The 18,922-nt window shown below is 39.4% G+C and overlaps 1 protein-coding gene across 1 annotated transcript in view; it reads right to left on the reverse strand.

Moving 5' to 3' along the window:
• The window catches only part of LOC117528089 (SEC14-like protein 1), a 28,836-nt gene extending 10,158 nt beyond the window's left edge, over positions 1-18,678 (reverse strand). Inside the window, exons 1-8 of the mRNA XM_034190620.1 lie at positions 18,613-18,678; positions 10,861-11,010; positions 10,503-10,634; positions 8,682-8,810; positions 5,760-5,967; positions 5,489-5,598; positions 5,146-5,335; positions 454-542 (exon numbers count right to left, since the gene is read on the reverse strand). Coding sequence (XP_034046511.1) covers positions 454-542; positions 5,146-5,335; positions 5,489-5,598; positions 5,760-5,967; positions 8,682-8,810; positions 10,503-10,634; positions 10,861-11,010; positions 18,613-18,675 — 1,071 coding nt within the window. The 5' untranslated portion in view covers positions 18,676-18,678. The remainder of the gene's footprint in view (positions 1-453; positions 543-5,145; positions 5,336-5,488; positions 5,599-5,759; positions 5,968-8,681; positions 8,811-10,502; positions 10,635-10,860; positions 11,011-18,612) is intronic.
• Positions 18,679-18,922: the final 244 nt, after the last annotated feature.

The following is an 18,922-nucleotide window of genomic DNA, read 5'->3' on the forward strand; positions in this document are numbered from 1 at the left end:
TGAATATGTTGTCATTTTTATTGCGGTAATTACTGAGATTTTGCTGACTCATTTACTGATTTACTGATTCCATTGAGCTTATTCCTGCTAATTGCAGAAAAAAATCTGTCAAGAGCAAATCGTTGTCAAAGAAAGTACACAAAGACACCCTGAAGGCCACCTTTCTCTAAGACCATCACCTCCCCTTTCTTTCTTGGAAAGTCAGGTTTAAATTACATGGATTTTAAAAATGATTCTTTTTCCTTTTTTTCTGAATTTGATCAAAAATGGGTTACCAGACCGAAAGGTTTTTCATTTTTGCACTGTTCACCTGATGTGATTGTCATGACCTTGATATTGAAAGCAGACTCTTCCTGACAAGCTCATGATAAATATACTTGCAACTGTTACATGCTGGGATGGAACGGGAATATAAAATCACAAAGATTATTTACCCTTGCACACATATTGTACCTGTCTCAGTAGGACTTCTTCTCCGAGCGCTCGAACCAAACCTTTTGTGTCCATTTGCCCAAGACGCAGCATATACAGAGGACGGCCATCTGAATATTTGCAAAAACAGAGACAGTACAATGTCAAAGAACAGGGAAAAAGCCATAACCCTCCTTTTAAAACCCTGGAGCTTGATAATAACTGTACCAACAAGTAAGAAGAGCTACAATTTACAATATTTGATTGAAAATTAGGCATCATGATGAGAAACAACTAGATACTGAATTCAACTGCATGTTTAAAAAAAATGTGCCATTTAAAAAAATTGTATATATAGATAGATAGATAGATAGATAGATAGATAGATAGATAGATAGATAGATAGATAGATAGATAGATAGATAGATAGATAGATAGATAGATAGATAGATAGATAGATAGATAGATAGATAGATAGATAGATAGATAGATAGATAGATAGATAGATAGATAGATAGATAGATAGATAGAACTTTATTGATCCCTTGGGACGACTCCCTCAGGAAAATTGAAGTTCCAGCAGCATTGTTTAGCAGCACGCAGGGTAAGAAGCACACAGAGTATCAAAAGGGAAAAAAGAAAACATTTTAAAATATAAATAAAAAAGTATAAGTAAGTAAAAAAGTATTTAGTCAGCCCCTGATTGTGCAAGTTCTCCTACTTAGAAAGATGAGAGAGGTCTGTAATTTTCAACATAGGTACACTTCAAGTATGAGAGACAAAATGAGAAAAAACAATTCCAGGAAATCACATTGTAGGATTTTTAAAGATTTTATTTGTAAATTATGGTGGAAAATAAGTATTTGGTCACCCAAAAACAAGCAAGATTTCTAGCTCTCATAGATCTGTAACTTCTTCTTTAAGAAGCTCTTCTGTCCTCAACATGTTACCTGTATTAATGGCACCTGTTGGAATTCGATATCTGTATAAAAGACACCTATCCACAGTCAGACTCCCAACTCAACCATGGCCAAGACCAAAGAGCTGTCGGAGGACACCAGGAAGAAAATTGTACATGTGCACCCAGTTGGGAAGAGTGAATCTACAGTAGTCAAGCAGGTTGGTGTGAATAAATCAACTGTGGGAGCAATTGTAAGAAAATGGAAGACATACAAGACCACTGATAATCTCCCTTGATCTGGGGCTCCACGCAAGATGTCATCCCGTAGGGTCAAAATGATCATGAGAATGGTGAAGAAAAATCCCAGAACTACATGGAGGGACCTGATGAATGACCTGCAGAGAGCTGGGACCAAAGTAACAAAGGCTACCCACTATGCAGAGAGGGACTCAAATCCTGCAGTGTCAGGCGTGTCCCCCTGCTCAAGCCAGTACATGTCCAGGCCTGTCTGATGTTTGCCAGACAGCATATGGATGATCCAGAAGAGGATTGGGAGAATATCATGTGGTCAGATGAAACCAAAATAGAACATTTAGGTAAAAACTCAACTCGTTGTGTTTGGAGGAAGAAGAATGCCAAGTTGCATTCCAAGAACACCATATCTACTGTGAAGCATGGGGGTGGAAACATCATGCTTTGGGGCTGTTTTTCCTCAAAGGGGACAGGATGACTGATCTGTGTTAAGGGAAGAATAAACGGGGCCATGTATCATGAGATTTTAAGCCAAAACCTCCTTCCATCAGTGACAGAATTGAAGATGCAACGTGGCTGGGTCTTCCAGCATGACAGTGATCCCAAACACACCGCTCGGGCAACAAAGGAGTGGCTCCGTAAAAAGCATTTCAAGGTTCTGGAGTGGCCAAGCCAGTCTCCAGACCTCAACCCCATAGAAAATTTGTGGAGGGAGTTGAAAGTCTGTGTTGCCCAGCAACAGCCCCAAAACATCACTGCTCTAGAGGAGATCTGCATGGAGGAATGGACCAAAATACCAACTACAGTGTGTGCAAACCTGCTGAAGACTTAGAGGAAACGTTTGATGTCTGTCATTGCCAACAAAGATTATGTTACAAAGTATTGAGTTGAACTTTTGTTATTGACCAAATACTTATTTTCCACCATAATGTACAAATAATTTTTTTTTTTTTTAATTCCTACAATGTGATTTCCTGGAATTGTTTTTTCTCATTTTGTCTCTCATAGTTGAAGTGTACCTATGTTGAAAATTGCAGACCTCTCTCATCTTTCTAAGTAGGAGAACTTGCACAATCAGGGACTGACTAAATTCTTTTTTGCCCCACTGTAAATACCAGACATACTAATCAATACTGGTTTACTGGCTACGTCCTGTTACTCCTCCAAAGTAAGTAAAGTATATATATATATATGTGTGTGTGTGTGTGTGTGTGTGTGTGTGTGTGTGTGTGTGTGTGTGTGTGTGTGTGTGTGTGTGTGTGTGTGTGTGTGTGTGTGTGTGTGTGTGTGTGTGTGTGTGTGTGTGTGTGTGTGTCAAAGTCGGCTTTATTGTCAATTCTTCACATGTACTAGACATATAGCAATCAAAATTTCGTTTCTCACCTTCCTTCAGTGATGACAGGACAAGACATTTTGACAATAAAAACAGTAAAGTGCACAGTATTTGCAGTGTAGTGTCTGAGGTAGTAGTAAAAGTGAAATAGTGCAGTAGTGCAAACCATTCAGTATTTGTAGCAGCAGCAGATTTTCTTTAAGACAGTGTGCAAGTGGTGTGGTAGTGATAAAGTGAAACAGTGCAGGGCATTGTAATGGGCAACAGAATATATATATATATATATATATATATATATATATATATATATATATATATATATATATATATATATATATATATATATATATATATATACTGTGAGTGCGTATGTGTGTCTGTACAATCTTGTCAGATAAATGAAAACTAATGTAACCCATTATTACTTCAGGTTATTTTTCATATAATAAAATATTTTTAGATAAATTTAAACTTTATTACAAAATTGAAAGTGAAAGATGTTTTTTAGCTATTTATTTCTAATTACTCCTAGTGGGGCACCTACAGTATCTTCACGGCTCCTTGTGGACCACAACCCATGTAATCACTGCCTGTTATGGAATCACTGACTGACTGAATCCTATCCTAACAAAAATCACTGCAGGACATCAGCTAGATTATACAGCAAATGCAAGAAAACAATTGTTTGTTTGAATGTTTGTCCAATCCCAATTAAAGAATATGACAAAGTAATTGTTATACAATTACACTTGGAGCTGTAATGCAAACGATGAACGTTTGTCCTCAGCAGAGGCCTGTACTGCTCTTTTCTTTGAGCATATAAACACTGAAAACCAACATCAGACATTCACCCTCAATCACCAGCCAGATTCGTGGATGAGCCAAACAATGACTCATTTTCCAACATTAGAGGTGCAACAGATGGTGCTCAGACTTTTCTGTCAATAATTAAGCCACTTTTTGACCAATGGTGGCTTTACTGTCTTTACTTTACACTGTGTCTTTACATGTGTCACATCAAAACACAGCACCATTCTCAATCCTGGTTGGCAACCACCCAACCAGTCCATCAGAACTTCTAAAAAATAACACAACCATATCAAACAGGGACATCCACTTTGGTCTTCTCCATCTGCTGGGGTCCTCAAAGCCCAGACACCTGTGTGTTGGATCATGCAGAAAGAAACACACCACTTAAATGTTTAAATGTCTACCAAAGCCCAGTTGCAACCTGTTTATCTGTCCTTGAAGTTAAAGTGAAGGTGGGGGCACTTCAAAGTTTCAAATAAAACAGAAATCAAATCAGCAAACATCTGGGAGAATACGCTTTTGCCACATGTCACCGCATCCACCATCCCACAGAATCATCTTGGGTTGCCCATGCAAGCAAGTGATGAGTCACCATTTCTCAAAAGTAACCATCTGTCTGCCACAGACAGGTGAAAGATGGACATCTCCTGGGCCTTTCCAGTTGATGGGGTTCCTCAGCACTGAGGTACCTGTGTGCAGGATCATCCCAACAAAAAGGCTCTACATGGCCAAAATGCCATCGCTGATGTTCCCTCAGAATGCAAGTGGTATGCCTCCTCTTAGTCTAGTAAGTAACTGTTCATATGACACAAAGTGTTTCCAGTGGTGTCCAAGTAAAAGACCTACCAAAGTCTTAGGGGGAGGGGGCAGAAACTTTAGCTTTGTGAGAAGGTCTGGTTGACCCCATTGCTAAGTATGATGTAGTCTTCTTTGGGGAGGTGATGGTCTAGTGATTAAGTGTTGGGCTTCAGACCAGAGGATCCTTGATTCAAAACCCAGCCTGACCGGAAAATCACTAAGGGCCCTTGGGCAAGGTCCTTCTTCCCCTCCATGTGCTGTCAAATGGAAATCAAATTGACTGGTCCCAATGTCTAATCAAAGGATGTGGATCCCCATCTCACATTCATTGGCAACCAGTCATAGGGACACTGAATTAGTGAATACCCCTGCCAATCCAACCAAAATTCTAGAAATCCACACACACAGACAAAAAAAAATCCAAGAATTGCAGAAGTCTAAATTGCAAATTATTGACAAATCTCCCCTCTTACAATATTTAAAACTGCTGAAAGGCAAATTTTGAGACAACTTCAAAATGTTTCCTTGGGTATTCTCTCTACAAAACCTTGCTGCTATCCATCTGTTACTTTTTAAACATACCACACAAGCAAAGGTGATTACAAAAACTCCACCCCATGCAACATTATCTCCACATTACCTCTGTCATGGTGATGCCAGCCTCCTGTGTAATAGTCCTGAAGCAGCTGTGGGCACTCCCAGGTGTCCAACAGGAAATCCACTTGATGTTGCTTCCTCCAGGTCAGCGACTGGCACAAAAACTCTCGAGCCTTTTCGAGGTTGAAGTCTCTGGCCCTCAGGAAGCGCAGCACATGCTGATCCTTTGGAATCTACTCCATAACAGGCAGAGGATGATTTACACATTTTCCTAAAGTGTGTTGTTACACATCCAGTGTACACTCTCAGCCAGCAGCCCTGAATGCCTGTAGTCTACAGTATACGTACTGTGTATTTACACACATAAAACCGTGCTTATATATGACCTTGCCCTTTTGAGTTTCTTGTAACCACTGGCGCAGTCGAATAAGACAGCTCTCCTGCAGAGGAGTTAAATCACCGAGGTAACGTCTGATGTAATCAGCATCCAGTTTGTCTGGGGGTGCAAACAGATGGGTTGGTTAACTTGGGTCTTTTTAATGAAGGTACAGTGCATCATTCAGTACAAAAGGATGGATCATCTATCTTTAACACTACACTTATGTGTTGTGTGCTTGCTACTGTGTGGTTTATCATGAATCATGAGTACAAACTGACCATCAGAGGAGCCACACACAAGCTCTGTGGAGTCTTTTCTGGGCAGAACATCCATGATTCTGCTCACTGGGATGGCTCTGGAGGTGGAGGGAGGTGGCAGGTGGAGCCTGGCTGTGAGACTTCGAGTGGCATGAGGAGTCCAGCGGGGTATGTAAGTTATTCCTTCCTTCTCCAATTCTCTGAGGTAGTACTCAATAATTTCCTTACCCTAGAACACAGAAACAAAACAAGATCATGTCCTCTGAGTCTCATCAGTGTATCCTTTTGGTACCATTGAAATGGCTTTTTGTCAAACAGCCAATTACACCCAGGGAGACTCAGGCAAGGAGTATCTATAGGGCATGAGGTGAGGTACACCCTGGACAGGATGTCAGTCTATAACAGGGCCAGATATTCTGTGCATCAAGAAAGTATTCACAACACTTCACTTTTTAGCCTTATTCCAAAATGGAGTAAATTGATTATTTTTTTTCCTCAAAATTCTACTCACAGTACCCCATAATGACAACATTTTTTTTTTTTTTTTTTTTTTTTTTTTTTTTTTACTTTTTGCAAATTTATTAAAAAAACAAGAAATCACAGCCATTTTCAGATCTCTCCAGAGATGTTCAATTAGTTTCAGGTCTGGGCCACTCAAGGACATTCACAGAGTTGTCCTGAAGCCACTCCTGTGATATCTTGGCTGTGTGCTTAGGGTCATTGTCCTCCTGAAAGACGAACCGTCACCCCAATCTGAGGTCAAGAGTACTCTGAAGCAGGTTTTCATCCAGGATGTCTCTGTACTTTGCTGTACTCATCTTTCCCTCAACCCTGAATAGTCTCCCAGTTCCTGCCATTAAAAAACATTCCCACAGCATGAGATTCCCTCAAAACATGACGCCTGGCATTTAACATGTTCAATCTTTGTCTCATCAGACCAGAGAATTTTGTTTGTCATGGTCTGAGAGTCCTTCAGGTGCCTTCTGGTAAACTCCAGGTGGGCTGCCATGTGCCTTTTACTGAGGAGTGGCTTCCGTTTGGCCACTCTACCATACACGCCTGATTGGTGGATTGTTGCAGAAATGGTTGTCCTTCTGGAAGGTTCTCCTCTCTCTACAGAGGAATGCTGGAGCTGTGACAGTGACTGTAGGGTTCTTGGTCACCTCCCTGACTAAGGCCCTTCTCCCCTGATTGTTCAGTTTAGACAGGTGGCCAGCTCTAGGAAGAGTCCTGGTGGATCTGAACTTCTTCCATTTAGGATGATGGAGGCCACTGTGCTCATTGGGACCTTCAAAGCAGCAGAAATGTTTCTGTACCTTTCCCCAGATTTGTGTCTTAGGACAATCCTGTATCGGAGGTCTACAGACAATTCCTTAGACTTCATGCTTGGTTTGTGCTCTGACATACACTGTCAACCGTGGGACCTTGTATGTAGACAAATGTGTGCCTTTTCAAAGTATGTCCAATCAGCTGAATTTACCCCAGGTAGATCCCAGTTAAGCTGTAGAAACAACTCAAGGATGATCAGTGAAAACAGGATGCACCTGAGCTAAATTTTGACCTTCATGGCAAAGGCTGTGAATACTAATATACATGTGATTTCTGATTATTTTTTTAGTTATTATTATTATTATTTTTAACAAATGTACAAATATCAAAAAGAAAAAACCCTTTTCACATTGTCATTCTGGGGTATTGTGTGCAGACTTTTGAGGGGAAAAAAAAAAAAAAGAATTTCATCCAATTTGGAATAAAGCTGTAACATAAAAAAAATGTGGAAAAAGTGAAGCGCTGTGAAAACTTTCCAGATGCACTGTAGATGGACAAACACAATCCTCCACACCTATGGTCAATTCAAAGTTTCCAGTTCACTTAATCTGCTTGTCTTTGGAAGTGGGGGGAAGCCGGAGCACCCAGAGGGAACCCACATGAATATGGGGAGAACATGAAGATTCTACACAGAAAGATCCAGGTGGGAAGCAATCCCATTACATTCTTGCTGTGAGGCAGCAGTGCTAACCATTAAGCCAACGTGGCACCTGAAACAAATTATACTGAAGTATGAATTGTAATCCTTGATAGTATCTGAATCCTCTTTGTATATTTTATGAATCATTTATGGTTTATCTACAACAGGTAATTATTTCTTCCATGTATGCAGCTCACTTTTTATGGTATCATAATAGTCATTTAAAAAGTGTATATGGTTCTGTAAAGGCCCCACAATATAGTTATCAAGATTTGTGATGTCATGTTCCACCGGGTGGTTGCCATTCAGGACTGAAAGTGATTCCAAAGTATGTGGCACCACCATATACATGAATGAGTGAATAACTACACAACACAGTTGAAATTTTGAGCTCATTTACATCTCTACTGGAGGTGGTCTACTAACCACCGCATATTTCCATGTCTGCAGTTTTTTTTAAACAGCTTTCTGTCATTAGATACAGTTACCAAGGGTGAGTAGTACAGTCAGAGATTTGACTGCTAAAGATGTTTCAATATAACTAAAGTCATAAAATGTGAACTTGTTTTTTTCAGAAAAGTCTGCAATACCATTTGTTAACACATTTATTCAAAATATGTTCAAATTCATATTTTGAATTGATCTGATTTGCAATTTTGTGTTGGTCCAACTAATCAAATCAATTTGAGTAAATTCATTCAGTTGGACCCATTTAATGTTCATATGTTGAATAGCCTTGAAACCTCTGTCCACCTGGCATTTTTTAAATTTTTTGCAACATTTTCTGTCATCAGTGCATTAAACACTTTTCGTGGCACATTTCATGGATAAAACGGTGAACACTTAAGAACATGCTTCAATGCAATTCTAAAGTTAAATTTATATCAGTGTAACTCACATGCTTCACTTTTGTATTTATAAATCATTACCACTTTCAGAAACCGAAGCTTAGCTTAACAACAAAATAAGCAAACCTTTTTTATGTTGCTAGCGTACTGTTTCATAGCAATCTTCTCTGCCATGTTTTCAAAGCCAAAAAATGATTTAATATCCAGACTCGCTGTCTGTTCAAAGCACGTCCAGTCCTCATTATCTGGATGAACCTGTGGAAGAGGATAAAAATGTAAATAAACTTCATAACATGGTATGCCACCCTCTAAAGAAAAAGAATTGCTGTCTCAATGAGAGAAATGAATGTAACAATTTGCATAGATTTTTTTTAAAGGTATTTCAACTTAGCTATTTCAACTTTCAACTAAGTTAATGCCAGAGACTTCTCTAGTTAAGTTGAAATAACTTTAAAAAATCTGTGCAAATTGTTACATCACTTTTTCTCATTGAGACAGCAGTTAATTTTTTAGAGTGCACTTGTTAAAACACAATCCAATCAAAAGTACCAATACAAGAAAAATAATGAATCAAAAACACATTACTCATTTGTGAGTCAAATATTGCTAGTAATGCATATGCCCTCAACACAATGATAATTATATCAATATAGATTGTTGTTACAATGAGACAAACCATTTGGACCTAAAAGCTGTACGTGTTGGCAACATTTGGTATCAGGTTTGACGGACAGAAACATCCGGACACAATTGCAGGACTCGCTCTGGTTAGTAAAAGCGTTTACTGAAGGATTCAGTGGGGTCCGGTACACAACAAAGCAGTCAAAGATGAGCAAACAGATACAAAACATGAGGCTTAAAGCGTGGTCAGTACAAACACGCAGGTGGTTGAGACACAATGTGGTAGGACTTGGAACACAGAGCTGGAAGCGAAGGCACAAGGTGCAATGATCTGCCGGGGAACTAGTGCAACCAGTGGAGCTTAAATATATCAGGGTTGTCTGCTAAAGCAGGCTGGACACAAATGCAGGACACAAGTACACAGCTCAGTGGAGTTGATAGGCAGATAGGCAGTCCAAAAGAAGCAACAGGAACAAAATCATCAGGCTTAGGCGTGGTCGAGGTACACAGACAGGTGATCAAAAACACAATGAAGCAATCAAGGCAAGGCAAATAAAAAACCCACATCGATCTGGCGAGGGACAAAGGCAAACAGTGAGGCTTATAAAGCACCCAGGTGATTAACTGCAAATCAAGAACAGGTGTGTGGAGAAGCTTCCAGAACCAGGGTGTGGCCAGATAGAGAGAAACACCCACCACCAAGAGCCAAGAGAGAGAAAAGAAAGAGCAGGACAGAGAAAACCCAAGCAGAAAGACAGAGCAAGAGAAAGACAGATCACAAAGGCAAACCAAACCAGACAGTAAAACAGAACACAACCTAAATGGATCCGAATTGAAACCTGACAAAACACACCCAGGTTATGAGCTACAGATTAGAAAGAGGTGTGTGAACAGATTCAGAACAGGGTGTGGCCCAGAAAGACTGTGACACCCACCACCAAGCACCAAGAGAGACAGACAAGAGAGACAGGGACAGACAAAGCCCAAGCAGGAAAAACACAGCAAGAGAAATCACACACAGACAAAACAAACAAAATCCAAACTAAGCAGAACAAAACTAGAACCTAAACTAAACATGACAAAACAGAAACACAAAGCAAAAAGTCCAGATCATGATATTTGACACATTTTATAATGATCAAGGGGGATCAAGCGGGGTACACACCCTCCTATTCAATTAAATGAGAACATATGCACTTTGCCTCTCGCCCAATCCTGGCTGTGATATGTTCTAGACTCCTGGGACCCTTAATTGGAATAAGCAGGTACAGAAAATGAATGAATATAACACATTTAGTCAGATTCTGATCTGACTCAGGGGCTCACCGTGTAGTTGCAGCGCTCGCAGACAATGACTCTGTTGGAAAAGGTCTCATTGTGGACTTCAATATGAAGTGTTCTTTCTCCGCGATTCAAAACGTTCTTTTGAATGAAATACAGATACTCCACACCAGCAATCTGCAAAACAGTCATACTGTTTACACCAGGATATTTCAATAACTGATGTTTTTATGTCATTTATGGTGTTCTTGTCATGAATTTTGTCTTGTCCAATTTGATTTCAGCATATAATGTATTTCTACAGTTTACCTCGTGCCCATAGATGTTCATCATGAGGTGCTTAATCGAGCCTCGTTATGATGTCATGGTTTGTACAGTTAAGAAGAAGTCAGAGAAGAAATACCCGTTTAAGAAGTCTCGGGGCATCAATGTCGATCGTGCAGCGCCTCTCTGTTGTCAATATCGATCCATCTTTACTTTGGCTCTCACTAATGATCTCGCTGTCGACAAACACTGGGATCAACGGGCACTTTGGGAATCTCCTCTCATAGGCCTGAGAAAAGGAAAAGAATTTGAATACAAAAAAGAAATTTGGAGAACAAATTTCAAACTGTCTTTGAATTATTTTGATTGACAACAATTATGTTGATCAAAGCTCACTATAGACCCACAGCAGTTTTGTTTTTCATCCATCCACTACAGTATAACATCACCCAATACTGTACACTGCAGCCACTTGCATTTCTCACATTTTAACTGTAAATAAGTAAATAGTTTGGAATGAGATTTGCAGCATGTGATTTTCATGTGGGATAAATTCACATGTAACATTGAATTTTATGATTTGTGGCTGTATGTTATGGAACATCCTGCAGCTGTCACATCTTTACAAGTAGTTAGTGCTTTGTAAATTACTGCTTAAAGCACATGGTCAAGCCATCTGCAGTGAGCCTTTATGTTTAATGTTGAAGATAAGTTGATATAATTCTGCCTCACAGCAGAAGCAGATAGCTGCAATGTGACTTTTTGCTGACAACCTGACAAGTAACAGATGTCCACCAATATACGACCATATCATAAAACCATCCTGAGGTTGACAGCTGTGTGCTTTATTTGGTTAAACATTCTACATCACACTGACGAGCAGATTTATCAGTTATCAATTATAAGCAGGCTCTGTGTGGAGTTTGTATGACCTCCTCGTGTTTCTGTGGGCTCTATACTGGTGCTCTGGCTTCTTCCCACCTCCAAAGACATGCAGGGTAGGTGGATTGGGAACTTTAAAATTGACTGTGCGCATGAGTGTGAATGTGTCTGCCCGTCTATATATGTGGCCCTGTGATAAACTGGCGTCCTGTCAAGGGTGTACCCTGCCTTATGCCCTAAGACTGCTAGGATAGTCTCCAACCCCCCTTGTGACCCTTGATTGGAGTGGCACTTCACATGGGAAAGGTCAAACCTTACCAACCCCTTGAGCAAGCACACAGTGATAGTGGTAAGGAAAAACTCACTGGCGTTTTTTGAGGAAGAAATCTCAAACGGGGCAGCACGGTGGATAATTGCTTAGCACTGTTTCCTCACAGCAAGAAGGTCATGGGGTCGATTCCCACCTGTGGCCTTTCTGTGTGGAGTTTGCATGTTCTCCTGTGTTTGCACGGGTTCCCTCTGGGTGCTCTGATTTCCTCCCACATCCAAAGACATGCAGGTTAGGGGAATTGTAAACTTTAAATTGTCCATAGGTGTGAATGTGTTTGTTTGTCTATATGTGGCCCTGTGACACAGTGGCATCCTGACCAGGGTGTCTCCCGCCTCAAGCCTTGAGACTGCTGGGATAGGCTCCAGCCCCCGTGAACTTTAATTTGGGCGTCATGTCAAAATGATTAATGTTATGACTTACAGATAGCCTGCCTAAAACTTTTGCATCTAAACTCTAACTCTGTATTAAAAATGCCTCCATGTAACCTTGCAGCTGGAAAAAACACACTGTCTCTGCCTGGTGTCCTTCCTTTTTCCTCCCTAGCAACAACTCTGATAACATTCATTGTTCAGCGAGGGTTTTCATGGGAAAAGCTGAAATGTATTCATGTGTATATGTCTGCTTGCTGTCCCCCCCGCCCTAGCTGGTGTACAAAAGGGCACTTTCAGAATTGCTCTGGGCACACACTTATTCAAAATCCTGCTGTATTGATTTTGATTTTGCGTGTGTCTTCGAGGCCTCAAATTAAAAGCCTGTTTATTAGACAATCTGTCAATTCGTCTGACTTTTCATTTCCACAAACAGCTTCAGACAGTCTAAGTCCCTTTTTGCCTCCACAGGAGAAAGCGGTTGAAGATGAGTGAGTGAAACATCAAGCAGATTAGACTGAGAGGAGTGACCTACTGCTTTGGCCATTCTACCAATTAACAGAGACAAGATAAAACAAAAACAAAGACAAAAATTGAATAGAGTGCAGTCAGCGCCATCAGATCAATGTCAATGAAAGTCAGTAATTATATCGTCCCAATGAAGTCCAAGTCCTCAAAATTGGTCCGATGATGATATTCTGTATAGCCCTGGTTCTCGTTCTCATCTAAATGGTGCAGGTAGCACCCTGTCTATTCATTCAGCATTTGGCTCCATACTACTCAAGCCAAGACAACATCATTTATAAAACTACATGATAGTTTGGGTTACTCCTCCTTTGTCATCACATGTCCAAACCACCTCAATCTTCTCTGCTGCTCTTTTTTAGATAACTCTGTAACTTTTGTAGTATCTCTGATTCAGTGTTTTCATATTCACTGTGTTTGGTACAAGGTCTCTTCAGAGGTTCCTTGTGCAGCACTGGAATGACTTTGTGTCAAATGAACAGTTACTTAGGGAGACTCAGATGTGTATCACTTCCACTGTAGCGTCTTTGTTTGGGCGTGATCCAGCATGCAGGTGCTTCAGTATTGAGGAACCCTGCAGCTGGACAAGGCTCACATTTTATCTGGCTGTGGTAGAAAGAACCGGTTGTCTGCCTGGGTGGTTGCCAGAGGACCCAACATGGTTCTGTGTTGTGGTAGATGCGGCACCAGCACAAACCTGAACTAACCTCTGTAATACTCCATCTTTATCTTACCATTCACAATTCTGTCAAACCTAAATTCTTCTCCTGCACTCCCTTCACTGCCCATGACTCAGCCCATACATCACTGTTGCTGTCACCAATATGTTACAGACCTGACCTCTAACCCTCATCTTGCTTTTTTTTAGCCACACAAAACTCATCAACATTTAAAATGAAGATTATCTCAACCCTGAGTTAATGTTAATGTAACAATGGGTGGAAACCAACTTTGTGCCCATGGCAAGCATATAATTGCATCCACACACAAACACATGCATGCTGCCTTCATCAACATGGCTCTGCTTGTGAACGACTGAATCAATAAGATGATACTATTCACTGAAAAATATCATGGTCAGGCTTGCTTTAAATAACGGACATTAAATGAAACACACTGCCATAGCATGTCATTGATTCCAGACAAACTGGCATATATGTCTTACAGTGAGGAAAATAAGTATTTGAACACCCTGTGATTTTGCAAGTTCTCCCACTTAGAAATCATGGAGGGGTCTGAAATTTTCATCTTAGGTGCATGTCCACTGTGAGAGACATAATCTTAAAAAAAAAAAAAAAAAATCAGGAAATCACAATGTATCATTTTTTTAATAATTTATTTGTATGTTACTGCTGCAAATAATGAGGGTTAGAGTGTTTTTGTTTTTTGCTTCGGCTTGTAAATATATAGTATTTTGTATGTAAGTAGGTATGTGTAGGTGTATATTTATGTTTGTGTATATATATGTGTATATATGTATATGTGTATATATGTGTATGTATATGTGTATGTATGTTGATGTGTGTATGTATATATATATGTGTATGTGTATGTATATGTATATATATATATATTGATATCGGTTTAGGTGTGTAGGAATCTATGTGTATATGTGGCAAAGGGTATTACTGGTTGTGGGGAAGAAGGGGTAGGGATAAATAAGCTGATGCTTCACCCTACCCCTTTTCGGACATGTTGGGTACACAGTAGGAACTTTTTTGTTGTTGTCTTTACTGATCTATCTTGTAATTGTTGTTGTATCAAATGTTCGAAATAAACAGTTTTCATTCAAATAACTATTTGAACACCTGTGAAAATCAGTGTTAATATTTGGTACAGTAGCCTTTGTTTGCAATTACAGAGTTCAAAGGTTTCCTGTAGTTCTTGACCACATTTTCACACACTGCAGCAGGGATTTTGGTCCACTCCTCCATACAGATCTTCTCCAAATCTTTCAGGTTTGGAGTTTCAGCTCCCTCCAAAGATTTTCTATTGAGTTCAGGTCTGGATACTGGCCAGGCCACTCCAGGACCTTGAAATGCTTCTTACGGAGCCCCTCCTTAGTTGCCCTGGCTGTGTGTTTGGGGTCATTGTCATGCTGGAAGACCCAGCCATGACCCATCTTCAGTGCTCTTACTGAGGGAAGGAGGTTGTTTGCCAAAATCTCGCAATACATGACTCCATCCATCCTCCCTTCAATATGGTGCAGTCGTCATGTCCCCTTTGCAGAAGAGCACCCCCAGAGTATGATGTTTCCACCCTCATGCTTCACGGTTGGGATGGTTTTCTTGGGGTTGTTCTCATCCTCTAAACATGGTAAGTGGAGTTGATTCCAAAAAGCTCTATTCTGGTCTCATCTGACCACATGACCTTCTCCCATGCCTCCTCTAGATCATCCAGATGGTCACTGGTGAACTTCAAACGGGCCTGGACATGTGCTGGCTTGAGCAGGGGGACCTTGCTGCCCTGCAGGATTTTAAACCATGACAGCATCATGTGTTACTAATGTAATCTTTGTGACTGTGGTCCCAGCTCTCTCCAGATCATTGACCAGGTCCTCCTGTGTAGTTCTGAGCTTTCTCAGAATCATCCTTACCCCACAAAGTGAGATCTTGCATGGAATCCCAGACCGAGGGAGATTGACAGTCATCTTGTGTTTCTTCCACTTTCTAATAAATAATCATAACAGTTGTTGTTTTCTACCAAGCTGCTTGCCTGTTGTCCTGTAGTCCATCCCAGCCTTGTGCAGGTCTACAGTTTTGTCCCTGGTGTCCTTAAACAGCTCTTTGGTCTTGGCTATGGTGGACAGGTTGGCGTGTGATTGATTGAGTGTGTGAACAGGTGTCTTTTATACAGGTAACAAGTTCAAACAGGTGCAATTAATACAGGTAAAGAGTGCAGAATAAGAGGGCTTCTTAAAGAAAAATTAACAGGTCTGTGAGAGCCAGAATTCTTGCTGTTTGGTCAAATACTTATTTGCAGCAGTAACATACAAATAAATTATTTAAAAAAAATCATACATTGTGATTTCCGGATTTCTTTTTTAGATTATGTCTCTCACAGTGGACATGCACCTAAGATGAAAACTTCAGACCCCTCCATGATTTCTAAGTGGGAGAACTTGCAAAACTGCAGGGTGTTCAAATACTTATTTTCCTCACTGTAATTGTTCCTCTCAGAGCTCTGAGCATGAGCAATAATATGAGCATAAAATAAAAAACATAAGCAGACTACATTATGCTTACATAAGGAGTCCCAGTAGACATGAGGCACTGCCATATTACTTCAACATATTTTTCATGAGCAACCAAGACTATAAGGAGAGATAAAGCGGAGCAGAGACAGTAAAAATGTTATTTTGGAAGTCAATAATCCATTTAATTGTGCACCTACATAAAAGTATTCAAGTGCATTGTGGCTACATAAAAATATTCTATAGAGGAGAATAACTGTGAGGTTACTGGTTAAGTGCTGACTAATCTTCAGGGTAGAGATTACCCATTTATGCCCAGATTTTCTTATAAGTGGAAAAAAGTTGCATTAGAATCTTTGAGATGTTTTACTGAGTAGAAAATGACAGTGATACACTTAGGCAACAATTACTGCCAGTGGGGCAAAGGTTAAGGTTATTTTCATATTTACTGTAAATGCAAGAACGTCTACTGACTGAGACCTCTGAGAATGATCAGGAGTATAGGAGGTGGTAGATACTTCATATTCACAGTACTAAGTCTTCCAATCATTTTAACAGCAACTGAAAAAGTTCATGCTATGCCTGTTTTTTTAAGTGATCTACAGATGTGCAGTAGAAAGTTGGGCCTGTAATTTACTCCTCTGATCTTTAAACAAAGGTATCAAAACTTGTGCACATGTCAACCAGGAGTGTTATGGTGAAATAGTTGCAGCTGCACTTTGTGATCCGGTCTGCAGAATGCTGTGACACTGCAGCATTATGATCTTTAACCTGCAATAAGGATATTGCTTAACCATTTGGATTAATATGTAACTGCAAAGAACGAGTGCCAAGCAGACTATAGAAAAACACAGCCTCTGCTGAAAACTGATCATTTTTACATGTTAGTGTTCAATATCATGTGCACGATGTGGCTCCATACATTTTGTAACATAACACCTTTTTGTCCACAAGGAAGAATTTCACCTGGTATTTGAGAAATTAGCATCTTTTAAAAAAACATATATAAATTTACTGTTACCAGCCTATTCACTTGAAAACTTTGTTGTTAAATATATGTTAAAGTGGTGCACAAAAATTTGTATATATTCGTATATTTTTTGTGTGGATATTGTACATATCCCAAGTATTTTCAGCTGGGAGGCAACAATGACATCACCAGCACATAGATGGCACCTCACTGGAGTGAAAATAAATAGTGGTAAGCCATTTTTGTACTAATTATTATTCTAACATTAAACCTAGCCCTAATCTTAACCAAAATGCAAACATGTTTCTGAATGTTATATGCAAAATGTGCATTGCACATATGCGCTGAATTCACTGGAATACTCACAAAGTGTAGCACTTAATGTTTTGCATGATATCATACAAAATGCAGCATGACAATATGTTGCACAGACTCTTTACCAACTCACAGACTCTTAAGACTGTGAGCTTTCAACAAGATTAATTTATAAAGACAAAATATTACAACAAAGCACAAAGTCCCAGTGGAGAATTAATAAAAACACAAATGTTTTAATTCCTCAAAATGTGGCAAAGATGAACATAAGGTCCAATGATTTGCCCACTGTATCCTACTTCTTTTCCTATTGATGTCACCATGAGCAAGAAGGAAAGCTGTGTCAACCAAGCAGAAGTTATAAACAGCTTCCAAAATGACTATTATCTAGTCATAATAGGCCATCTAATTTTATAATCTTTTGCCCTACCAAGATGTAATCCTGATCTCAAAACACATCAATATAAATTTTAGATAGTTGTAAAACAAAACTGAATATTACAAATACCACCCATATGTCCAACTGTAAGTCCAACATTTGCCACTACATCTCCAAGGCCCTTCGTCCCAAACTCACCAAACGGAGTACATGGGTAGTCACAGTGAGGTTAACGATCACCATGACAACACTGACATGATTATAATATTAATTTGGTCAGTGAGTTCAAAATTATATTTTGGCTCATATAGACTATATTATTTAAGATGGGCACACAAAATTGATGCAATGGAGAAATACACAAGCATTTTTTACGCTGGATTTTCCACACAAATATGCACAATATGGCATGAGCAGTAAGAAATAGAGACCTTCTCATTGGAAGGCAAACACAACTTGCCCTATTGTGCAGTTTTGAGAATATATCTAATGAATATGATCAGGAAAATAATCCTTTGTATTTGTAGCTATGTATGCATTTTCAAGCAACTGTGTTATCTATTTTCTTGCTGAGTCATGGAGAAAAATCTATATATTCTCTGTGTGTATGTATATAGATAGATAGATAGATAGATAGATAGATAGATAGATAGATAGATAGATAGATAGATAGATAGATAGATAGATAGATAGATAGATAGATAGATAGATAGATAGATAGATAGATAGATAGATAGATAGATAGATAGATAGATAGATAGATAGATAGATAGATACAGTCAGGCATATTCTGCTATTGATGATTGTTCACATTCTGATGGTTTGGAAGGTGTTTCAGAGACTTGGAGGTGTTGTAGTTATAGAGCATTGATTCATATCTGAGTTAACATACTGTAATAAAGCAACTGTCTTTGCTAAATCTACTCACCACCATTATTAACTCAAACGGATGTTTGTAGACTCGAACAGGTGACTGGTATTCCTGCACCATGATTTCAACCTATATTAGAGGGAAAAAGCAATAATAAACACAATCAACAGCCAGCTGCATACACCATGAATATACAGTGTGTGCAAAATTAAGTTAATGTAGTTGTAAAAACAGAATAACAAAATAAGCATGCTTTTGTTTAGTTTTTTTTTAGCAATGTTAAAGTTTAACCACATTTGGATACAGCAGTAAAATAAGTCCTACTTACAGCAGTTGTGAATCCCGGAAGGTGGATTAATGAGTCGCT

The sequence above is a fragment of the Thalassophryne amazonica genome, chromosome 16, assembly GCF_902500255.1.
Source record: "Thalassophryne amazonica chromosome 16, fThaAma1.1, whole genome shotgun sequence".
Lineage (NCBI taxonomy): Eukaryota > Metazoa > Chordata > Actinopteri > Batrachoidiformes > Batrachoididae > Thalassophryne > Thalassophryne amazonica.